The sequence below is a fragment of the Scyliorhinus torazame genome, chromosome 30 (assembly GCF_047496885.1).
Source record: "Scyliorhinus torazame isolate Kashiwa2021f chromosome 30, sScyTor2.1, whole genome shotgun sequence".
NCBI classification, from domain to species: Eukaryota; Metazoa; Chordata; class Chondrichthyes; order Carcharhiniformes; family Scyliorhinidae; genus Scyliorhinus; species Scyliorhinus torazame.
In genome coordinates this window covers 25,838,922-25,864,669 of record NC_092736.1, presented here as the reverse complement: position 1 = coordinate 25,864,669, position 25,748 = coordinate 25,838,922, and the positions used below count along the sequence as shown (strand labels likewise).

The following is a 25,748-nucleotide window of genomic DNA, read 5'->3' as shown; positions in this document are numbered from 1 at the left end:
GTCACCCCCAGGATGTTGACCGTGGGGGATTCGGTAATGAATGTAAAGGGGTGATGGTTAAATTCTCCCTTGTTGGAAATTGCCCAGCACTTGTATGTTATGAATGTTATTTGCCACTGTTTCAGCATCTGGCGTGTCGCCAATAGTGCTGAACATTGTGTAATCATAAGTAAACATCCACAGTTCTGACCTTACGATGGAATGAAGGTCATTCATGAAGTAGCTGAAGATGGCCGGGCTTAGGATGGTACTGAGTTCATAAGATATATAGCCATTTGGCCCATTGAGTCTGCCCCACAATTCGATGATGGCTTATCTCATCCTGACCTTAACTCCACCGTTCTGCCCGTTCTCCATAACCCTTCAACTTATTCCCAATTTATAAACCTGTCTAACTCCTCCTAAATTTACTCACTGTCCCAGCATCCACTGGACTCCGGGGCAGTGAATTCCACAGATTCACAGCCCTTTGGGAGAAGTAGTTTTTCCTCCAGATGTGCAAAGTCCAAAGATGTGCCGGTTAGGTGGATTGGTCATGATAAATTGCCCTTGGTGTCCAAAATTGCCCTTAGTGGTGGGTGGGGTTACTGGGTTATGGGGATAGGGTGGAGGTGTTGACCTTGGGTAGGGTGCTCTTTCCAAGAGCCGGTGCAGACTCGATGGGCCGAATGGCCTCCTTCTGCACTGTAAATTCTATGTAAATTCAATTGGTTCTGCCTCTTTCCCTAAGACTATGACCTCTTGTTCTTCAATGCCCACAAGAGGAAGCATCCACTCCATGTCTACTTTATCCATAGCCGTTATCATCTTGTTTACCTCAATTTTATCTCCCCTCATTCTTCTAAACTCTAGAGAGTATAGGCCGAAACTGTTCAATCTCTCTTCATATGACAAAATCCTCATCTCTAGAATCAATCTAGTGAACCGCCTCTGAGCTGCCTCCAATGCCACTACATCTTTCCTCAAATAAGGGGACCAAAATGTGCACAATACTCCAGGTGCGGTCTCACCAATGCCTTTTATAGTTGCAACAACACTTCCTTACCTTTATACTCTATTCCTTTAGCTATAAATGCCAACATTCCATTTGATTTGTTTATTAGTGTAGGGCAGCACGGTAGCATAGTGGTTAGCACAATTGCTTCACAGCTCCAGGGTCCCAGGTTCGATTCCCAGCTTGGATCACTGTCTGTGCGGAGTCTGCATGTTTTCCCAGTGTGTGCGTGGGTTTCCTCCGGGTGCTCCGGTTTCCTCCCACAGTCCAAAGATGTAGGTAGATTGGCCATGCTAAATTGCTCTTAGTGTTGGGTGGGGTTACTGGGTTATGGGGATAGGGTGGGGGTGTGGGCTTGGGTAGGGTTCTCTTTCCAAGAGCCGGTGCAGACTTGATGGGCCGAATGGCCTCCTTCTGCTCTAAATTCTATGATTATCTGCTGTACCTGAATGCTGAGGAACTCCTGCAGTGATGTCCTTGGTCTGAGATGATTAGCGTCCAACAACCACAACATCTTATTTTGTGCTGGGTATGACTCCAACCAGCAGAGGGTTTTCCACTGGATTCCCATTGACTCCCAGTTTTGCAAGGACTCCTTGATGCCACACTTGGTCAAATGCTGCCTTGATGTCAAGGGCAGCCACTCTCAAAAATATGCATTGTAAATTTACCTTTATGTGATTAGATTAAGTACCCACGTTTTTAAGCTTAATGACCAGTTACTTATCCACCGTGGCACTGTGTGGTTCTGTGCCTCAGTGGAATTTCTGTCAAAATCTGTTATTTGTGGCAGTTTTTCATGTGCCATTGTAGAAAGTGAAGGTTAAATAAGCTGGAAATCTTAAGAGTGGACATTTAATTACTTTTTCATTTGTATCTTAAATAGTTAATTATTAGTGCAGCTTACATGCCAGAAGAGATCCAAAATAGTCCCTAGCTATGAGGAAGGATAGGATTTGCAAAACCGTTTTCTAATGCAGTTGGTAGCAGGCAACTATTAAGTCTTGGGTTTTTCTTCAACATTGTGTTTGGAAAAACTATTTCAGCTTCAAAGTTAATTGAATACTTTCTATTCTAGGTACGATGTATGTTGAATATATGGGGTGTGATGCTTTTCATTCGACTTTCATGGATAGTTGGTCAAGCTGGAATAGGTAGGCTTGCATCACTTTTAATAATTAATAATTAATGCTATAAAATTTTAAGACCTAAAAAGGGGCTTTCTATAGAGTAATCATATAGTGCCTTTAATGTGATTAAACATCCCAAGGAGCTTCAGAAGTTCATTATAAAACAAAACCCGAGAATGAGCCACGTAAGGACATAGCAGGTCAGATGATTTGGTCAAAGAAGTAGGGCGGGATTCTCCGACCCCCGCCGGGCCGGAGAATTGCCGGGGGCGGCATGAATCCCGCCCCGACGCCGGCTGTCTGGTTTTTCGGAAGGGGCGGGAATCGCGTTGCGCCGGTCGGGGGCCGTTTTCGGCCAGTCCTGCTGGTGTAAATGAAACAAGGTCCTTATCGGCGGAACCTGCCTCTGCGGGCGGCCCTGGAGGGGGGCATGTGGGGGGATCTGGCCCCGGGGGGGGCCCCCACGGTGGCCTAGCCAGCGATCGGGGCCCACCGATCTGTGGGCGGGCATGTGCCGTGGGGGCACTCTTTCTCTCCGCGCCGGCCGCTGTAATGGTCCGCCATGACCGGCGCGGAGAAGAACCCCCCCCCCCCCCCCCCCCGCGCATGCGCTGGGATCACGCCAGAACACGCTGGCGCTCCCGTGCTGGCCGGCTGGCGTGGCGCCAACCCCGCTGGGCCGGCCTAGCCCCTGAAGGTGCGGAGGATTCCGCACCTTCCGGGCGTCCGGTGTGGCCCGACGCCGGAGTGGTTCACGCCACTCCTCTGCTCCGGTTCGGCCTTCCCCGCTGGATAGTGCAGAATCCTGGCCGTAGTGTTTCTTTTAATTATCTTAACAGAAGAAAGTGAGGCGGAAAGGTATGGGGGATAAAATTTAGGAGCTTTTGCTCCAAGGCAACTGCAGGCACAGCCACCATTGATGAAATTATTTAAAATTGGGAATGTTCGAGGGCAGAATTAGATAAGTTCAGGTAATGGAGTTGTGGAACTGGAGGACATTATGGAGTGGGACTGGCACAGTGGTTTGAAAACAAAAGATGAGAATTTAAAAATCATGTCGTTGTTTCTCTGGGAGTCAGTGGAAGTCCGCCTTTATAGGGGTGTTGGATGAACTGGACTTAGTGGATGATAAGTCACAGGCAGCAACATTTTAGATGACCTCCGGTTTATGGAGGGTGGAATGTGGGAGACAGCCAAATGTGCTTTGGAATATTCTTGTCTAGAGGTAATCAGCAGAAGATGAGCGAAGACCAGTATGGGGGTGGAGGCGGGTGGTTTTGGTGAAGGCACGGGTATTTAGTCAGAATCTCGCCTCTGGGTCGAGGTTGTCAACAGACTGATAATCTCGAACCGTTGCCAGTAAAAAGGATGGAATTGGTAGCTAGGAATGGAGTTTGGAGTAGGGACTGAACACAATAACTTGAGTCTTCCCAATGTTTAATTAGTGGAAATTTCTGATCACCCAGTCTGGATGTCAGATAAACAATCTCACAATTCAGCAACGATGAAAGAGTTGAGAGTGATGGTGGTAAAGTAGAGCTGAGTATACTTGTGAAATCTAAAGCCATGCTTTTGGAAGATGTTCCTGAGGGACAACGACAGATGAGAATTGGGTGTGGGGTGGACCTTGGTGACAATGAAGTCCATGAACTCCTTGCACCTCTTGTTGGAGGAGACATGGGAGAGGGGTTTGAGAAGGTGGTTTGCAGTGGGGAAAAGGAGCCGAGAGTAACCTTTGCATTCCAGAAAGAACTAAGCTGAATAAAGGATATCTGTGATGAGCATATCAAGAAGATCTGTTTGTATGTCAAGAAAGATTACCTCTGGCTAAAAAAACATTTACGTTGCTTCTAATTTCGCTTTTTTTCCTTGGTGAAAGCTCCCATGTTAGTTTCAAAAATCAATATTCTTATCTTTGACCTTTTTATTTGCTTCCATTATTGAATTTTTTAAGTCAATCCTGACCTTGGAGTAAATATTTTATATAATGGAGTAAAATGCCTATAGATATTGTGGAAGAATGTAGGCAGTGAAAACATACATTTGTTTATTCTAAAGTTGCCCTGTGCTGCCAAAATGCCATTAGTATTTTCTGTGGAGCATGTCTAATTTTAAGTTTGTGCCTTACTGGTTGTTGATCTGTTTTAAGTGTAAAGATTTAGTTGCATGATTTGTCTTTGTCATTAGGCTTCCATGCCCCATTAACTGTTAAGGGTTATTTTGCTCACCTTTCTTTTAGCTTCATAATTTACTTGTGTATAACAGAGAGTTACTCCTTTTCTTGGCAAAGTCGATACATTTTTGACTCTACATAATTATAGCACGGTTGGTCTATCTTTTGTTCGCTAATTATAGAAAAAAAGATGCGGACATTAAGTGATCATGTAAAATAAACATCCAATTTTCTTTCTGGCCAGGTCTTATTCCACTTTTGCCACCATGATAGCTATGGAAAACGTTATGAATGTTACTTTGGCTTGCTTGCAATTTTATTTACAATATATTTATATATGAAGTAAATCTTTTAGTAAAAAAATATTTAATTGCAAACTTTGTCTGAGTATAGTGGTTGTGGAAAAATTCCTCTTCAGAGACCAATTTATTAATACTCTTACTGTTCCCTTTTTTCATCATTGTCATCAGTATTCTACCTCTTCAGTGTTCCTCACTTAACCGCATGAAAGTTCTCACTATTTCATTCAGCTAGAAAGATGCGACAGGATAATCTAGGTTACTGATTTCATAGTGGCTTGTTCCAGTACACTAATTCATCAGTAATCAACGGAAGGTGGATAGGTAGTATGCTGCAATGGAAAATTATTTCCATTTCATCAACACTGATAAAATCCATTCAGTAACTTTACTCTTCCCTTCTGACATTGACCATCAGGGCAGCAAGGTAGCATAGTGGTTAGCACAGTTGCTTCACAGCTCCAGGGTCCCAGGTTCGAGTCCCGGCTGGGTCACTGTCTGTGCGGAGTCTGCACGTTTTCCCTGTGTCTGCGTGGGTTTCTTCCGGTTTCCTCCCGCAGTCCAAAGATGTGCGGGTTAGGTGGATTGGCCATGCTAAATTGCTCTTAAGTGTCCAAAACATGTTAAGTGGGGGTTATGGGGATAGGATAGATACGTGGACTTCAGTGGAGTGCTCTTTGTAAGGGCCGGTTCAGACTCAATGGGCCGAATGGCCTCCTTCTGCACTGTAAATTCTAGGATTCTATCACCTGTAATCTTCTCTCAATCGCTCCTCATTTTGGAGTAGTAAATAGAGAAAAATGTATTCTGAGGGACAGCCTGTGTACAAATATTGCTGCCCCGAAAAGACAATCATTCACTTGTTTAACGATGGTATTATGCAAAGTGGTACATCATGCTTGTCCTGTCACCAGTAGCATCCAGCAAGGCTGTCTATTGGTTCTGGTGACCATCTGCTTCTCAGCCATGTTCTAGTGTGCATTCTTGATACGGGAATACGCATTCAATTTGGGACAGGCTTCAACCTCTTCAACTTTCAAAGATCGAGCCTCACATAAAGATTTCTCGAGTGTCAGCTGTGGCTCATTTGGTGCACTGAACTATAAATCGCAAAGTTCAGGGTTCAAGTTCCACTTCATGGTTTCTGAACAAATGTCAAGGCTGATACTCCACAGCAGAGTATGATGGAGCTCTGCATTGCCCGAGGAACTATGTCTGACCAGAGGACTGGAGAATTGCAAATGTTACACTCCTGTTCAAAAAAGGGTGCAAGGATAAGCCCAAGTGACATGGACAAATGTGGGTTAATTATGAAAATCCAGCATTTGTTTCGTCAAGGAAAGCTCTCTTTAACTTGCTGGAGTTCTTTGAAAAGGTATCCGAGAGAATTGATGAGGATAATGCTGCTGTTATGGTGTACAAAGACTTCCAAAAAACATTTGATAAAGTGCCATATTTGTGACACCTTCCCCTGAGGTATGTTAATGACCTAGACCTTGGTGTACAGAGAATAATTTCTAAATGCAGATGGAACAAAACTTGAAAAGTGTTGTGAACTGTGAGAAGGATAGTGCAGAAATTCAAAAAGACATCTGGTAGACAGTTGGTGGAGTGTAAAAACATGAAGTGATTCATTTTGGTAGGAAGAATGTAGGGAGACAATATGAGAGAAAGGATGCAACTCTAAAGGGTGTGCAGGAGCAATATGTGACAAAAATCATTCAAGGTGGCAGGACAAGTTGAGAGGGCAGTTAATAAAGCATACAGCTGGAGTATTGTGTTCAGTTCTGGATGCTGCACTTTGGGAAGGATGTGAAGGCATTGGAAAGAGTGAAGACTCAAGAATGGTTCCAGGGATGAGAAACTTCCATTATGAAAATAGATTGGAGAAGTTGAAGAGGATCTGACAGTTATTTATGATGGATCTGGACAAAGTAGATGGGGAGAAACTGTTCCCATTCTGAAAGGATCAAGAACGGGTAGGCACAGATTTAAAGTAATTGGGAAAAGAAACACAAGCAAAATGAGAAAAAGCTTTTTCGTACAGCGAGTGGTTAAGGTCTGGAATGCACTGCTTGAATGTGTGATGGAGGTGGATTCAATTAAGCATTCAAAAGTGAATCAGATTTATCTGAAAAGGGTAGAACATGAAGGACAACAGGGAGAAGACTGGGGAATGGCATTTAGCGAATTGTTCTTTCGGAGAGCCAGTACAGACACAGGTGGGCCAAGTGGCCGCCTCCTGAGCTGTAACAATGATATGATTCTGTGAGCTCTTGTTCATGAATGACTGTGCTTTTTTAGCATGTACCCCAGAAGACATTCAGTTAGTTGCTTGTTAATCACTTTGCAATTGCCTCAGAACACTTTGGCTAGACAAAATCTCTGTCGTCTTCAGACTTGTTGCATCAACCACCCCTGGCCATGTCCTCCAAAACAAGTGTTCCGAACAGAAATGTTGTTATCTTGGGAGTATCCTCTCCCATGACACTACACAGGATCATTCACTCGACCATCGCTCAGCAAAAGCAAGCATGGCGTTTGACAGGCTCATTCACAGACTTTTTGAAGTTTGTGGAGTTTGTTTCAGGACAAAGACCAAAGTCAGTGGTTCTTGCATCATGTCTTTCTGGGTGTGTGTCTTGGACAACCTACTGACAAAAAGAAAAGGAACCTGAAGCATCTTTGCTGCCTGAGATCTGACAAAGATAATCTGTGGCTAAAATCAGATCAGCCATGGTATTGAATGACGAAGCAGGCTGAAGTGAGCGAGGGGCCTAATCCTGCTCCATTCATATGTTTGTAAGTCTGCCATCAAGCGATTTTGACATTTGAGGAGAACAGAGTTGAGTGCCTTCAAGACAAACGAGTGTGTCACAAAGCCAATGCCTCCAATGCTGACTTCAGGAGCGGTATTTGCAGTCAGTGAGGCAAATTGAGATTTGGTCTAATGTCACAACATGAGATAACATCATTCTAGAGTGTAAACCAGTGAATTTATAATTCTTTGCAGAACACTCGTACTTGAAGTGATGGGAGAATCCATTGCCACCACCAATCTTCCCCCAAAAACTGAACCGGAATTCTTCCACCAAGCAACTGTCAGTTCCCTTTAAGTCTTGCCATATCTAAGGAGGATCAAGGTGGCATGGTGCATGCTGCCACTCCATTCCCCTACATTGTCAACCACATAATTACCAACACTATGGTCGGTTTCTCTATTCCAGAGTATAATTGCTTCTGCCAGCAGAGAATTGGTACTGATTCCTGCTGGTGTGAGGAGCTTCTCCCAGGTGCTATTCCCATATATCTGCCATGCAGATTTATCGCTGATGACAAGCGCGGCATTTCCTGTTTCCTTCCTGGTCTTGGACCACCACTTTGATCGGGCTCCCTGATTCCAGCAGCAGCCCCCCCCCCCCCCCCCAAATAATTACCAACACTACTGCTTTTTAAACTGTTAGAGCCTTCCTAACAAGCTCTGAACACTTGAAAAGGCTTGAAATCCCCTGAGGTCCTTTAAAATGCAAGCATCCATTCAATTTCACAGAGCTTTCACTAGATTAAACAGCTTAATGGTTCAGTCACAGCTGTTAGACGGTTTGTTTCTTTATCTTTCCTTTGATTTCAAGTATCCTCCGTTGATCCTAACCCAATGTTTATAAACGCTTATTATAATTGACAGCTCCTGAGGGGCGGCACTGTGGCGCAATGGTTGGCACTGCTGTCTCACGACGCTGAGGACCCGGGTTCGATCCCAGCCCCGGGTCACAGTCCATGTGGAGTTTGCGCATTCTCCCCGTGTCTGCATGGGTTTCACCCCCACAAGACATGAAGGGTAGGTGGATTGGCAATGCAAATTTTTCCCTTGATTCGAAAAAAAAAAAATTGGGTACCTTTATAAAAAAAAAAAAAAAAAATTTTTTTAAATCAATTTTTTTTTTAATGATTGACAGCTCCTGACCAGTTCAAAGCAGCTAAATTGGCAGCTCTGACACCTCCTCTTTTAAAACCGCAGAAAGTGCTTGGCATTGTTGAGATTTCTACTGAAACAAATAGACCAAAAGCAACATCGACTAAACATTACTTAATCGGTCACTACCTGTAATTCTCTTAAAATATCGAAAAGGTAACCCTTATTAATGTCTTGACACAGCCACTAACCCCATGCCACATATACTCTGGTGATTTCTTCTCTTGCTCTTGTCAAGGCAAATCTTCCAGTATCCTTGTATCACTATGGGTTCCTTTGACCTGTGGACAAGTTCTAGCCAACCACCTGCAGACTCCAGAAACTGTTTGTCTTTGTCTCTAGATGGAATCTTGTGGAGGCGATGGGGGCCTCAGCCACTGGCTGGAGAGCCATTGAAACCCCTGTATGCTCTTTTGAGAAAGGCCTGGATTTTGTGCAACTCGTGTACCAGTGGTAGGCTGTCCCCTGGGATAAAGGACATGAGAAGTGGAAGTGTATTCCGAGGCGGCACCTTTCCTGCACTCGGGAGCACCATAGAAGCAGTAGTTACTGCTGGTATGACACCCACCCTAGGCATATTGAGAGGGGGGGGGGGGGGGGTCAGCAGGACGAACAGGCAGTTTGGTCCTCAGTGGGTCTCTTCCTTCCTGATGCGGAGTGCTTTTGACTGAGAGTCCTCTCCCATGAGCCCACAAAGAAACCATGCTTGGGGTTTGCTTGTGCTCCCTGCCCATTGCGGGGTTAAACCCGCTTAAGTGGGTATTAATTTACCACTTAAATGGTCCCAATTGGAAGGTCGGGAAAGCGATCAATGGGTTTCCCATCTTGGACTTAAACATGGTGAAGATGGGAAGACAGTGGAATCCCCACTCATTTGCTTGATTAAATACTCACCGCCACTAAACGTGCCACCTGGGAGGACACTCAGTTCTGCACACAGCAACTTTTGCTTCTGTCTTTGGTTTTAGGTGCTCATGCATGTGCATTTCAATAAAGCACAACCTGGCCCCTTGTACTCCATGGTAACCAAACCACATAGGTTTTTTGTCAGGCAGAACGCGTACTAGATCTCATCACTCTTCACTATTGATTTTACCTTTAAATTCAAAGATATGTAATCAGCTTTTAAAATCTTGCACTTTATCAGCTGTGGCTTAGGTGGTGGCATATTCGCCTCTGAATCACAATGTTTTGGGTTTAAGTCCCATTCAAGGGTTCAGAATTGTAACAGCAACAGGAAACTGACTGTAAAATCTAATTACGACTTCAGCTGCCCACAGACATATTGAACTGTTTATAAAAAAAAAAGGCCTGTTTTGAAACCAAATACGAAAAGATTATTGAAAATGGCTGCCATGAGTCACCTGATGTCTGATACTATTAAGTTGACGACGTCTCTGGAAAGTTTGTATGTGCATTACACTGCAAACGTGTTGCATGGAATTCCACATCTGGGGGGCTGTCAAGGTTCACTTCAAACGGGGGCTCTCTTGAAAGCAAAACATTAATAATGCAAAGTGCAAACTTTGATTAGCTATAGTTTTATCAAGACAATGGGAATTCTAACCAGCCCAATGCATTCAAAATCCCTTGTGGGGGATGAAATCACCACATCTCCAGTTGATTTCAATGTTGAAATGTGTCAAAAGTTTGGGAGATGGAAAGATTTGTTAAAAATGGAATTATGTTTTCTGTGACTATGACTGCAAGACATGTTAACAGAATTCCTTTCTAGGAAAATGCAGACAGGAGTTTTAAAAACTAGTTCCGCCAAACTAAATCAGAAGCTGGATAAAGAAGCATCACAGTCATCTGAAAACACTGTGCTCTTGCTCTCCCTGAAGCAGAGAGTATGTTGAACACTGACGATATCGAGCACTGTTGTTGCAGAAGAAGACAATATCTGTTTGTACACTTGAAATGGTGCTGAGGTATTCTGGACAGATGCCCATCTCTCAGAAGTGATCTTTATTTTATCCGTTCATCATCACTTGGGGCTGGGGTCAGGGGCTGGTTTAGCACAGGGCTAAATCGCTGGCTTTGAAGGCAGGCCAGCAGCATGGTTCGATTCCCGTACCAGCCCCCCCAAACAGGTGCTGGAATGTGGTGACTAGGGGCTTTTCACAGTAACTTCATTTGAAGCCTACTTGTGACAATAAGCGATTTTCATTTCATTTCATTTCACTTGAGGGACCACATTTTAATCTTTTCCCCGCCTGGCTTTGCATGTTCTTCCGCCTAATGCACCCCCCCCCCCCCCCAAACCTCTCTTTGCAGTTTCTCTGGCCTACACCTCCCTCGCTTCTCTAGCCTGCAGTCCTTTTAGGTACTGAGCCTATTGGCAGCAGATGCAGGAAGAAAATAACCTGTGATCAGATGAGTAGCTCTACAGCAATTTTCTAATCTACTTGATTGTTCTTTGTGTATCTTGGACAATGCTTGACAGGCCACATACATAATTATGGCAAGATGGATTGTGGCCTGTGTGCTGCCTGTCGTACAATCTGCTGCAGAGTTTTCTGTCACTTTTTCTAGGCTGTTCTGCAAGCTTTAAACTACTCTCAATGCCTCATCATCTTAACTATGTGAAAATGGCCTCAAATACCTTTTTAAATTAGATTGATGTTCCTGAATAATTACACTTTTGAAAACTGGACACCTGTAATCTGGATCCCATGGCTCCTTAATTCTCCTCCATGGAGAACTATCACTCATCTGCTTTCTCTTCTAGGTCACTATTCTTACTGTTCGGTGCTCCATCCAGTGATGGACCTTCTGCCTAAACACTCGCAAGTGGGTGTCTGTCAGTTCTTCAATTAAAATGCAGCACAGATAAGAATATGGCAACTGTAGATCTAAAAGCTCCTGGGCAGTTATCAGGATGGCACCTTGTATGATGCGAAATACAGAAAAGCTTGTTTAACGCTACATATATTGCCTTTGTGTGTTGTGGGGAGGAAATAGCAGATAACTGTATGAATGTTGTCATACTTTTAAAAGCTGAAACTAAATATGATTATATTTGCCCAGATTTTACCACCATTTTCTTGGCAGCCTGTCTTTTCTTAAGCCTCTTTGGACCATCTGCTTATGAAATTGAATGCCTCCTCTTTTTGCAGACTCTTAAGTGATGGACCGCATCCAATTGTCCATTGCCACAGGTTGAATGTACATTTGGAGGGAATGAATGCAATGTTACAAGCCAGAGTGTCATGGCATTTTGCCATATATGGGATCATAAATGCCAAGTGTTATTGTGGACTAGAAGAAATCCATTCGAAAGGCAAAATGAATTGATCGTGGCTTTGAACGAGAGTGTTTGCAGAGGTTATCGTTGTCTGAGCTGCTGAGAAAATATATGATGGTGAAGAGGGGGGTGAAATTATACAAGTGGTAGAGGGTGTATAGTGCCTCACTCAGATCCTTTTGATGTACCTGGTGTCATGAGAATGTCACTTTAAGAAATGTTTGAATGCTCATGTTACTGCAGTGATGTCAGAGTGTGGGTGGAGCTAAGCTCTGGCTTTGCTTTTTAGTTTAACTTTGAGAAAATCTTGGGTGCGTCTGTTTTTTTTGGTTTCAGTGTTGGAGCTGAAGCCAGACAAAGCAGGTGTACTGCTGTTCTCTCTGCCATGAAAAGACTATCTCTTGATCATTTGGTGAATTCAGCATTATAAATGTTTTCAGGAGTGAATGTAAACCTGATGTGCTTCTGTTAAAAGCTGTTTCTTTTGTCGTCTTGATGTTGTATGGGAAGTTATTAAGGATTACTTAGAGTTGTATTCTTTGGGGGTTGTATTTGAATTGATGGTTGCTAAGATGTGCACTGTATGTTTTAAAAAGGTTAACTTGAGTTCATTGAATAAACATTGTTTTGCTTTAAAAAATACTTTTCCATTTCTGCTGTACCACACCTGTAGAGTGGGCCGTGTGCTCCCCATACCACAACCTATTAAAAGTTGTGGGTCAGGTGAACTCCATGCTACACTTTGGGGTTCTCTAAACCCTGGCCCATAACACTGGCCACCCTGTGAAATCGTTTAACTCCCTCCATTATGTGGCAGTTCTTTGGATGGTGACTACCTCAACCACGTCCCTCCAGGGACACTGTACATCTGCAGGGCGTCCTGTCCTTGGTGTCCATGACGAAGGTTCCTCCTGACTTTCGTTTCTATCTACAGATATGTTGGAACATCTGGTGTTCCCCGCAGCTGCAAATGTTGATGTTGAAGAGAAACTCAATTTGAGGAAAGGGAAAGCAGTGGATGTATGAAGACTACAGTTAGTTTGGGACTACAGAAAATCCTTAATGTATCATTTAAGAGCCAAGTCATATTGCCTTTTTGTAGTTCCAGTTGGGTATCTTGCCAATGTTTTTTTAACCAATTTTTTTTTTAACCCCTCTCTACTGCTTCAATTAAGGGCAAGCACATTTTGAAAGACTCCAGTATGAATAGATGATCTTTTCTAAATGTTGTCTTTATTTCAGTCTTGTAGCTATTATTCATTCCTATATCGCACATATCACTTGTTTGTGCAATCGCCCAGAGCTGCTGTTGGTATTATTTTGTTGACCAATCTTTTTTCTTCACTTTCTCTGGGTGAACTCTGTTTCAAAGTAATCCAGTGGAAATTGCTTTGTTGGCAGATGGCGTCACAGTTTTTTAGTCCAGCATATTGGTTTGATTTGCCACTGGTCTTCTAACCAAAGTAATTCTCATCTATTGTGGATTGCATGCATTCCTGTTTTACATGGAGACCGGAATGCTGTAGATGAACTGCTTTTATGTTGACAGATAATGCGTTGCACCCGCATTAGGAAGATATTTGCATGAGAATTCTTTGCACCCCCTTGTTTTTAGATTCATTGAAGTAGTGATTGGCATAGGTCTGTGTAAACCAACATTCAGCTGTACACTGATGACACTCGGTGATGCACCTCTCTCATTTTTTGAGACTATTCCTCGGTCTGTTGGGCTGCTTGTCTGATATCTAGTTTTTTCATGAACCACAATTTGATGGGAATGACAATGGGAAGACCAGCAATTGTCTTTACCTATCACATAATACTTGCCCTTGCCACATACACACACTATCATCCTGACTGGTCATTTTCCCAGCCTGAACAAGACCATTTGCTGTCACTGTTGTATTTTGGCCTGACAGTGCCGTAGGAGTATCGTGATCACCAGGATTCCAGGGTTCAAGAAGGCCGTCTCGAGGGAATTTGAGGAAGGGAAATAATTGCTGGCCTTGCTCACCATGCCAACCTCGGGAAAAATAATTTAACAAAAACAAACCACCTAATCTGGCAACTACTTCTTCCAGCTTTTGTAACATTGCATGCATCTCAGCCCATCTGCCACTGAAAAACTCATCCATGCATTTGTCATGATAGATTCCACTGTCTCCTGACACCAGATGTATTTACAAAGGAAAATATTTCAATTAATCTCTTGAGGGAATAGGTTGTCCTACAGTCAATACTGTGATTTCCCTAGAAATTGTTACCATAGTCTCTTCAACTGTTACTGTCATCTGGCTCTCCAGAGTGGCAGCATTGTCTCTACAATTTTTCTGCTGGGCAAATGGAGCAGGTGCTGCTGTTGCAGTTCAGCAGGCATGGGCCATTTGCCCGAGCTACTTACTGATTTATAATGGGGACAACTTCTGTTACCAGGAAAAATATAGCTTCTGGGAGGTGACCTGGTGGCAGTGTGACATGGTAAAACCTGCTCATTACTACAGCGTGCACACGATAAGTTCTCTTACAAATTATGTCATATTTCCCAAGAGGGTGGAAACCATTTCACGTGGAAAGTTGCACAGTGACCGTAGCAGAGGGCTGGCTATAGGTTTCCTGTTTAATGGCCTAGATGTGGATTAACTAATAAAGAAGATAGGAAAGCATTTTTATAAAACCTTTTATCCTTGAGAAATTGGTTTTATCTCTTTGTTCTAGTTGATGAATATTATTTTGTTTATTACATCAAATGAACTTCCCAAAAAGATTTATGTTTTCTATTGCCTTTATTTACATTTATCACCATCTGAGAAGGGACTTGAAACTTTGGTGAAGGTAATCTCTGTGGTACAGGATTTTGTTCTTTTAGAGGTTGTACAAACAGTATATGGATTTGTATTGCTGTGTGAGACTACTGGTAAAATATTTGTCCAAATGGTTGAATATAGATTCTTAATCTTTCTCACATCTGTTGCAAAAGCACTGTAAATCTTTAAACATTTAAATCCCAGTTTTAATGTTTTTGTTTATTTATATGAGGAAGTTAGATTTTCCACATTTGAAATGTCTAGATGTAGCAAACAACCAGCAGGTTTCAGTTTACTGGTTGTTTCAGTTAAGGCAACGTTTAAAGAGCACAAAACACAAGTTGACGTCTCAGATGGTGTAACTGTATTTAAATTCATTGTCGACAGGTCTTGGAATTGTTATTATCCTTCTGGCTACCGTAGTAACATCAATTACTGGGTTGTCAACCTCTGCTATATCGACAAATGGATGTGTTCGTGGAGGTAATGATTTTAGCTATACTTGGGTCACCAAAACATGGAACTGATTATGGTAGGTGTATAGTCTCATGGCAGGATTATCCTCTGTCTTGCTATCTATGATGTGGAGATGCCGGCGTTGGACTGGGGTGAGCACAGTAAGACGTCTTACAACACCAGGTTAAAGTCCAACAGGTTTGTTTCGATGTCACTAGCTTTCGGAGCGCTGCTCCTTCCTCTGGTGAATCTATTCCTCAGGCTATCTATGCGCATTTGAGTTAAATCGCTTTGTGAAGACTGGTCAATGTTGCCAAGATGACAATTGGGTAAAGGTAATGATATTTGGTATTTTTCATCTACTCTTCAAGGATTTCAGCTTTTCTGCTTAACGATGAGAGCATCAAGGATCCCTTTTGTATTTTTGGTACATTTCAGGTATTCTGTTCCAAGGATAAGAGCATCAGGATTGATTCCTTTCTCATTTTTGGTACATTTCAGGTATTCTGTTCAAGGACGAGAGCACAAGGATTGATTCCTTTCTCATTTTTGGTACATTTCAGGTATTCTGTTCAAGGACGAGAGCACAAGGATTGATTCCTTTCTCATTTTTGGTACATTTCAGGTATTCTGTTCAAGGACGAGAGCATCAAGATTGATTCCTTTCTCATTTTTGGTACATTTCAGGTATTCCGTTCAAGGACGAGAGCACAAGGATTGATTCCTTTCTCATTTTTGGTACATTTCAGTTATCTGTTCAAGGATGAAAGCAGCAAAGATTCCTTTATAGTTTTTGGTACATTTCAGGTTCCAGCTATCTATAATAACTGACTGGTTGAATTTCTGCATTGATGATTACATGAGAAACATACTTAAGATACATCTGGAATTCTTTACAGGTCTTGGCGTCATCGTCATTTGCCTGAGTACGGTGGTAACTGTTTTAACAGGTATCTCTATGTCAGCCATTTGTACCAATGGAGTTGTTCGAGGAGGTAATGTAAAACAAATTCTTGTACCGTTCAGAATGTTTGTGTCAAATACAGTAGGTTTAATGGGAAAATAGAACCCATCGTGGCTAATGCATGTGTGAAAGCTGTGTTCACATCACCACCAATTTAAAAAAATAAAGAATTGACAGTTTACCCAGATTTTAAAAAGACTTATTCTAAAATGTACTTTTCAATCTGTCAATTGCAATTTGTGTTGCATTAAAAGGTTATACGTGGATGTTCTTTTCCCTTCATTAAATTAATCAACAAATACAATTGGGGGCTACCTGAATGCAAATATTAATATAAACATTTTTGTTCCAAATATTCCCACAAAATATTGCAGGATTTTAACACTTTCTAAATATGTTAAATGCTATTTTGGACAATTATTAGCCGTATCATTTTAGTTGTACAAATGGACTACAGTATTGTACCTCCAAACTCAAAATTGGGATCCAGTATTTCCATGTAAACTACAAGCCACTATTAGTACATTTTCTTTTATCCTAATGAATTTAAATTCCGGATTTCAAGGGGAAGATGAAGGGGGAGATAGAAGCATTTCTAATATTAAGGTACTCATTGTCCCGTCATAAGTTTGTGTTCCAAATAAGTCATATTTGACCCTCTTTCCACCCCCCCCCCCCCCAAACAAAAAACCGGTGCAGCGCCCGCTATTCCCGGTGAAAAGTGGGAGATTCCCCCAAACGGGGTTTGCGCTGAGCACCAAACTGATCAGGATGCTTCCGACCTGCAGCGCCAGGCATGATCACGGTCTCGCTTCATGTAAATCAGACTCCTATTTAAATGAGTCTTAAACTGTTCGGGGTCAGAGTCTCCCGACTCCTGGGATTCAGCGGCCCCACAGGTGCAACGTGAGATCGGTGTGAATCAGTACTGGTCTCCATCAGCGGCCATTGGAGCTCCTGTGCGGTCGGGACAGGGCACTGCCTCTGGCACCTGAGCAGTGCCAACATGGCAACTGTGGCACCCTAAATGCCAATCTTTACCAACTACCCGTTGCAACATATAATCCCTGGAGCAAATGTTGCAACTCCAAGAAAGAATACATCTGGTCACCACTCTTGTTCCCTCCCCATCTCTTCTGAAAATATTATAACCAGAAATATTAATTTCTCTTTATTAGCTACTATATCATGTAACTCCAGAGGTACACTCTACTTATTTTCTATTGACTCCAGAATAAATAATCACTGGGAATATGCTATTTTCCAATATGATCCCATTTTAATGCTTGAAAATTAACATGATCCCAGAAGCCAACAAAAGTAGAACAGCAGCATTGCAACACCCAGTTCTTAATTGCTAACATTGAGTAATGATTGATACCCCAGCCATGACCGTCAACATCCACTTCCTCCTCTACCGTCTCACGGTGGTAGCAGTGTGTTCCATCTACAAAATACATTGCAGAAACTTGCCAAGACTCCTTTGACAACACCTTCCCAAGCCCTTGACTTCTACTACCTAGAAGGACGAAGGCAGCAGATCCATGGGAATACCACCAGCTGCAAATTCCCCTCTAGTCACACACCATCCTGACTTGGAAATATATTGTTGTTCCTTCAATGTTGCTGGATCAAAATCTTGGAACTCTTTCCCTAACAGCACTTGTGGGTGTACCTGCACCACATGGACTGCAGCGGTTCAAGAAGCCAGCTCACCACCACCTTTCCGTCAGCAATTAGGGATGGGAAGTAAATGCTGGTCTAGCCAGCGACACCCACAGCCCATGAAATAATTTTTTAAAACTGTATAACGAGAAACAAGCTTACATATGAAAATCTGTGTTTTTTCAAGTACTTTGTGGAAATGTTTTACGTACTCACTGGGCCTAATGAGACATTAATATGCATGTTGTGACAGTTTCTCACGCTGTGGTGACTGCTGCATATCTAATATAATAATCTTTTTTGTCATAAGTAGGCTTACATTAACACTGCAATGAAGTTACTGTGAAAACCCCTAGTTGCCACATTCTGGCGCCTGTTCGGGTACACCGAGGGAGAATTCAGAATGCCCAAATTACCTAACAGCAAGTTTTCCGGGGCTTGTGGGAGGAAACTGGAGCACCCGGAGAAAACCCACGCAGATACGGGGAGAACATGCAGACCGTGACCCAAGCCTGAAATCGAACCTGGGACCCTGGAGCTGTGAAGCAACAGTGCTACTGTGAATCCTGGGTTGTGTGCTGCATCCAGTTTCATAGAATTATTGTATCCCTACAGGAAGAAGGAGACCATTCAGCCCATTGAGTCTACACTGACCCTCTGAAAGAGCACCCCACCTAGGTCCACTCCCACGCCCTATCCCCACGACGCCACCTAACCTGCACATTTTTGGACATGCAAGGGAAAATTTAGCATGGCCAGTTCACCTAACCATCACATCTTTGGTCAGTGGGAGGAAACCCACTAGGAGAACGTGCAAACAGTTACCCAAGGCTGTAGTCAAACCTGGGTCCCTGGTGCTATGAGGCAGCAGTGCTAACTACTGTGCCACCCATAAAGTGACATCTGTCACTTTCAATGCATGTAGTGTGATGTCTGGATAGCCAACCTCCACACATGGGCACGGACTGCTTCAGTATCTGGGGGTTAGCGAATGGTGGTGCACATTGTGCAATCATCAGTGAGCATCCCCACTTGTGTGAGGCTTCTTTGCATATACAATCCGATATCTCACTCGAGATTTTTTTGAACTTGTTTCGAAATAGTCAAGGGCCTCTTAAACTACGCGCTGCGGCGCCAGGACCTCTTTTTGACATACGAGCGTGGTTTCCGAACACATTCCTTGTGCAAGGCTTCATGTTTTCACTAGATAGCACTTGGAGACAAATGAGGTATGTTGGCTTTTCTTTAGATTTGGAAAAGCATTCGTGAAATCGAGGAAAGCCTCCAATGTGTTTCTGAACATATTCCATCCCTGTGGGGATCCGTTAACCAAACTTACCGAACGATTCACAAATGAAGAAATTATCGAACAAGATTTAACTTTGTAACTTTTACTTTAATACGATGATCAACGCAAATTAAATCTAAATTAACAGGCAAATCACAGTTGGAAAGAGCATAAATTATACATGGAATAGCAGATAGCAGCACGGAGACCATCTCATGGAGTTTCTAGGTGGTCCTCTCCACCTTGTTTACCAAATATTTTCAGCCACAAAGTTCTTCGAAACTCTAATCTTAAGGCAGATTTACAGTCTCTTCCTTCAAGCACTTGACTGATTTCTTTGCAGGCAGCAGCGTCTGCATAAACAGGGTTCCGCTTGAGCTGTCTCTCATGATGGTGCTCTTTTTGAAACCTTCTCCACTGTCAGCTCTCGTCAGTTCATAGTATTTACAGTGCAGAAGGAGGCCATGCTGCCCATCGTGTCTGCACTGGCCCTCGGAAAGAGCACCCTACCCAATCTTTTTGGAAACTTAAGGGCAATTTATCATGGCCAATCCACCTAACCTGCATATCTTTGGACTGAGGAAACCGGAGCACCCAGAGGAAACCCGCGCAGACACTGGGAGAGCGTGCAGACTCCGCACAGACAGTGACCCAAGCCGGGAATCGAACCTGGGACCCTGGAGTTGTGAAGTAACTATGCGCTAACCACTGTGCTACTGTGCTGTTGTGGTAGAGCGGGTCTACCAGAACCACTGTTACCTCTGCATTGCATACTTGATTCTAGACATTCAGTCAGGAACGAAAGAAAAAAACTGCAACAGTTCTAACTGTGCCTTCCAACAGCCCAGAAATCCAGCTCTCTGAATTTACTTACTGAATGCCTCCTCTTTCCAGCTTTTGCCTCTATTCTTGTGTCTGCCACATGACCTCCATATTTGACTTCTGTCCTTCCAGGTCAATGGTGTCTGGTCACATGGACCAGTATTTCTTCTCATCCAAAAATTATAATTGGTCACTTTACAAGTGATACAAACCCTTAAGTCCTTTTAAAACATTTTCAAAAGCAATTACAGATTTTCCTTACTTTGTTACTGGTCACAGACCATCATAACTTGTTTTCATTTGCAACGGAGTCAAACGTGTTCATATACGATGGTGCATCGCAGCAAAGGACAGTTAGCAGTCTCTGGGCTTTAGATCTGTTGCAGTTTACTGATCTTGCAGTTTTGAAGCTGGTCTTGGGCATTTTTAAGCTTTTTCATGGGATGTGAGAGTCTCTGGTATGGCCATCCCAAGTTGCCCTTGAGAAGGTGATGATGAGCTGCTTCCTTGAACCCCTGCAATTCATCTGGTGTAGGTACACCCACAGTGCTGTTAAGAAGGGAGTTCCAGGATTTTGATCTAGCGGTATTGAATGAATGGTGATTATAGTTCCAGGTCAGGATTTTGGATGATTTGGAAAACCTGCATGTGGTGGTAGAGGTAACTAGTTTGAAAGGTGCTGTTGAAGGAGCCTTGCTGAACTGCCGCTGTGCACCTTGCATACGGTATGTGCTGCTGCTAGTTTGCACTGGCGGTGGAGAGAGTTAATGTTAGGAGGTGATTTTGGGGTGCTAATCAAGCCAGCAGCTTTATCATCGATGGTGTCTAGCTTGTGTTGCTGGAGCTGCACAAGCAAGTGGCCAGTATTCTTCTCACTCCTGACTTGTACCTTGCAGCTGGTGTACAGGCTTTGGAGAGTCAGGAGGCAAGTTATTCTCCATTGAATTTCCAGCATTTGATCTGCTGTTGCAGCCACAATATTTATGAAGCAGGTCCAGTAGATTCCTGGTCAACCGCAACCCCCAGGATGTTGGTGGTGGTTCAGCGATGGTAGTGCCATTGTGTGTGCTGGGGAGATGGTTAGATTCTCTGGCACTGTGGTACGAATGTTTCTTGTCACTTGTCAGCCCACGTCTGAATGTTGTCCGGGTCTTCTGTATATGGGAAAAGACTGCTTCAGCATCTGAGTGTAATGATATGTATATTGACTGGGATGTAGAGTTAACAAGTTAATTATAATGTTTCTTACCACTAGAGGGAACCATAGAACAGTTATAAATTTATCATGTGATTTGGGGATTCTAAGAGTTAGGAGTTAGAAGAGTGTCAGGCACAGAGAGCAGTTGTGTACTTGAGAGTTCTGCAGTTAGAGATAGCATAGCTTAATATAGAAACCTTCTACTTTAGGAATGTGAACGAATCTTAGTAGTGTAAATAAATTTATAGTTTTGTTTAACAAAGCTGTGTGTTCTTTATTCGACACTACGCATCCAAGCCACCCAGGTAAAGCAAAATAGAGAACACAACACTGAGGAGTTGTGACCAGTACTGAACACTGCAATCTTCAATGAACATCCCCGCTTTAACCTTATGATGGACAGAAGGTAATTGATGAAGCAGCTGAATGAAGATGGTTGAGCCTAGGACAGTGCCCTGAACTTCTGCAGTGATATCCTGGGGGTGAGATGATCGGCGCCCAACAACAACAACCATAACCATCTTCCTTTGCGCTCAACATGACTCCAACCAGTGGCGAGTTTCCCCCCAATTCCCATTGGCTTCAATTTTGACGAGGCTCTCTTGATACTACACCGAATGTTGTCTTGATGTAAAGGGCAGTCAGTCTTGCCTCTCCTCTTGAATTTTACTCTTTGTCTTTCTTTGAACCAAAGTCCAGAACTGAGGGGCATGAGTAGGGCATAAAGTCGTCCTGAAGAGGAGTTCTTGGATGTAGCAGGACTGAATAAGGCACCTTTGAACAGAAGTCTAGTTGAAGTTTTGATGGGGCAAGGACTCACTGTTCGTGTGACTGAATGATCCTACTGGTGTGGACGGCAGAAGATCCTGCCCATTACAGCTGTTGCGCATCATGGATGTTCTCAAAGTGAGCAATTATCATAATGATAATGGCAGGGATTCTATGGCCTGCTACGGGTTCCACCACAGCCGATGCAGCGAGCCATTCGAATGTCCATTGACTTCGGCAGTGCCAGAAGATCCTGCAGGCATGAAGGACCAGAAAAACCTGCCCATTGTCAGATGTGTCTGATGTAAACCTTTGACAAATAAGATTCGACAGATTGTGCAACTCCATTGTGGCATTTACAAGTGTTGCAGTATTTACAGCTACAAGGCTGGTCCAGCATTAGTCTTCTCTTTAATTCTGGGATTTAAATTAAGGCAATATCATTACTGGTGCTCCCTTATATGTAATCTCTCTCTGGAAGGCGAGGGTTGTTGGAGTTGCTCTTTTGCTACTCGAAAGGATCAGACACAAGACAAATGAGCTGAAGATTTCATTTCTTAAAATAATCTGGGGCCTTTGCTAATGTGAAATTAGTTGCTCTGTAATGCTATTGACGCATCAAGGGAACTTTTGCTAGAAATGTTTAGATTGGGAGGCGTTTTTCTAGCATAAACGAGGAAAAATTGTTTTGGCTGGCAGGAGGTTCAGTAACCCAATAACCTGGTAACAGCAACTTATATATAGGGTGCGATCTTCCCAAAAGGGAACACAGTCTCCTAGCGAGCGTGTTTAGCCTTGTGTTTCCCGGCACGCATTGCCATTCAATGCTACTAGTGTTGAACAAGGGGCCTGAATGGGGAACACGTGTCCGAGGCTCCGCTTGCCAGAACTGTCCGTTGCAGAGAGAGAGATTGGGAAGCCATTTTTAAATGGAGCCCCGATCTCCGAGGCCCACAAATAACATCCCCAACCTCCTCCTTCCCCAACCCCCCCAAGCCCGAACTCAACATGGGAGAGTACCCCCCCCCCCCCCCACAACACCCACGATGGGAAACCCCAGTCCAATCGTGCTTGTGCATAAAATGCCAGCTTGGCACCATGGCAGTGCCACCTGGGCACCTTGGGCAGTGCCAGGATGGAATTATTGTTTAATTCACTTTTGTATTGGGACCCTGGGGCCTGTGGGGCTGGAATCGACCGCGCACTAGCCCAGGGTGCTGTAGCAACGTGACTGGAGTTGAGTGTGCAGAGCGAGGTTCCCCTGCATAGCTGGCACGTTGGATGGCACTCGGAAGATGGGACACGTAAGGGTGGGGGAATCTTGGGGTATTTGCGCGTCTTTGAGTAGAAGTCCTAGCTGATTGTCAGTCTCTCTCCTTCAATCCCTCACAGACACCACAATGGATGGTGTTGTAGACCCCCCAGTGGTTGCCCTCTGCATGCTAGTGGGCCCAGAGGAGGTGGCAGCAGTGACAACGCAGGCTTGACTGGGCCGCTGCACACCTTACGGACCTGGCTCGTCCATCAGGCCAGGGTGGGACCTAGAGGAGGACACCGGTGATAGCCCAAGTTGTACAAGCGTTACTGGCCGTTTGAGGAGATGACAGACAACATGTGCCACAGGAAGCTCCGTCTCGACAAGGAGACAGTGAGGCATCTGTGCCATGTCCTTGCGGACTTGGCACCCCGTAGAGAAGGATGCCCACTCCTGGTGGCCGTGTAGGTTGCCGCAGCCTTGAGCTACTTTACCACTGGTTGATTCCAGGGCTCGAGCGGGGACTTGTGCGGCATATCCAAAGACACAGTCCACGTGTGCTTCCCTGTATGCCCGGGCAGAAGATTGTGTAAATTTTGAGCTGGTCCAAACCCATCAAGATGCCCGGCCTGCAGGATTCTCCACCATCGCCAGGATGCCCCAGGTCCAAGGGGTAATGGATGGCACACTTGTCACCTTAAGGACACCAGGGTATCAGGAAGTGCCCTTCATTAACAGGAGGGGGTTCCAACTCGTGTGCCACCTCCGCCTCCGGATCATGCACGTGTGTGCATGCAAGCCAGGGAGTGTGCATGACAGTTACATCCTGGGACACGCCCGACATCTTCGAGGACCATCCCAGGATGATGGGTTGGTCTTGGGGATGTAACGGTTGATGTCAGTGCGGGGGCCGGAGACCGAGGCAGAGACCCGATATAATTAGGTCTATGTTGCCACCTGTGCTGTTCTTTGAGTAGTGCATCGGACTATTAAAAATGTATTTCCGAGGACTTCAGGTGACGCGGGCGGGAGACGGCCGCACAATGGAGGGCTCCCATTCGGGAACGGCATTTTCGGGGCTTTAAGCCTAGTCCCAGGGTCCACAGAGGCGGCAAAAGCAGGGAGGCGGCACAGTGAAGGCACAGTAAAGGAGAATGTCGAGGGTGAGCAAAAAAACGGCCGTAAAAAAAACAGCTGAAGGTCCGTCGGGGAGTGGAAAGGTCACTGCGGGGTCACCAAGGAAAATGGAGGCTGGAGCACCAGGGGAGGCCGAATTGCTTACGGCTGAAGAAATAACTAAGGTGATGGCTGCGGAATTCGAAAGGCAGTTTACAAAATACATGGAGACAATGAGGACGGAGATGAGTGAGGTTTTGAGTGTGCTGGTGGAGTAGGCGATTTCCCCGGTGACGACGGCGCTGTGGCGGAGGTGCGAGAGCAAGGGGAGGTGCTGAAGGAAGTGGAGGAGACGTTATTGCAGCACTGTGATCAACTTACCTCGATGGGGAAGGAGATGCAGAAGGTGATGGAGATTAACAAGGATCTGCGAGGTTAAATGGAAGACCTGGAAAACAGAACCAGGCGACAGAATTTGAGGATTGTGGGGCTTCCCGAAGGAATTGAAGGACCGAGGCCGACTGATTATTTTGCCACGATGCCTGCGAAACTATTTGAGGGAGGGGGAGGATTCCTCCCGGTATGAACTGGATTGGGATCATCGGTTGTGGAGGCCTGTACCAAAGGCGAGTGAGCCGCCAAGGGTAGTGACTCTGATTCCGTAGCTACAGTGTGAAGGAGAAGGTCCTGTGCTGGGCCAAGCAGAAGCGGGTGGTGCAGTGGGCTGGAGCTGGTATCCATGTATACCAGGACTTTACGGTGGAGCTGGCGAGGAGGCGGGCTGCCTTCAACCGGGTGAAGAGGGCACTGTACATTAGCAAGGTGCAGTGCGGCATTGTATATCCAGCGAAGCTGCGGGTGACTTACAAGCTCGAGGACTTTTATTTTGGAACGGCGGAAGCAGCGGAGGAGTTTGCGAAGGCAGAAGAACTATGGCAGAATTGAGAAATGGCCATGTGCCGATGTAACCTCATGACTATATTTCTTTTTTGTTTCATTGCGTGTGGGTGTATGGGCTAAAGGAGCCAATGTTGTATATATTTGGACAAGGGAAGTGATGGGACTTTCACTCGAAATGAGGGCTCTTTGGGGTGTAGGTGGATATGTGGGGTTTATGTGCTAAAAAGGGGATTTCTGGGCTTTCCTAGGGCCGGGCAAGGGGAAAAGGGACCCGGGCGGGGGCCTCCACGCTGGCTGGTTTAAGCCGGCCAGTGAACGGGAGTGAGGTGGGGAGAGGGGCTACGGCCATCGGAGCTTGGCAGAACAGGGTCCGAGTGGTTTAGCCGGGGTGGAAAGTTGGGGGGGAAGGAACCAAGGTTGGGGGGAGGAGTTTTACAAGAGGCAGTTTGGGGGGGGGGGGTTTACAACTCTTGGGTATCATGTACGGCACTCTTTCAGAGGTTGGAGGGTGTTGAGGAGGTGGGGGGGGGAGGAAGAAGAAGAGTGGACTCTAGGTTAATGGTGACCATGGGCGGTCCTGGACTCCTTTTTCTTTTTCTCCTTTGTTTTTTGTTTCCACCGTGGGAGGGTTTGTTTTATTGGATGCATATATTGACAGGTGGGCCGTTGTTTGGAGTGGTGGGAGGAAGGGATCGT

At 44.6% G+C, this 25,748-nt stretch overlaps 1 protein-coding gene across 6 annotated transcripts in view; it reads left to right on the top strand.

The window, feature by feature from the left end:
• Positions 1 to 25,748, top strand: part of slc12a1 (solute carrier family 12 member 1) — a 180,336-nt gene that overhangs the window by 41,982 nt on the left and 112,606 nt on the right. For 3 of the 6 annotated variants that reach the window (XM_072493016.1, XM_072493014.1, XM_072493011.1), the window contains exons 3-5: positions 2,073 to 2,148; positions 15,008 to 15,103; positions 15,976 to 16,071. In XM_072493016.1, coding sequence (XP_072349117.1) covers positions 2,073 to 2,148; positions 15,008 to 15,103; positions 15,976 to 16,071 — 268 coding nt within the window. The remainder of the gene's footprint in view (positions 1 to 2,072; positions 2,149 to 15,007; positions 15,104 to 15,975; positions 16,072 to 25,748) is intronic. The other 3 variants (XM_072493012.1, XM_072493013.1, XM_072493015.1) reach the window with 3 other exon arrangements.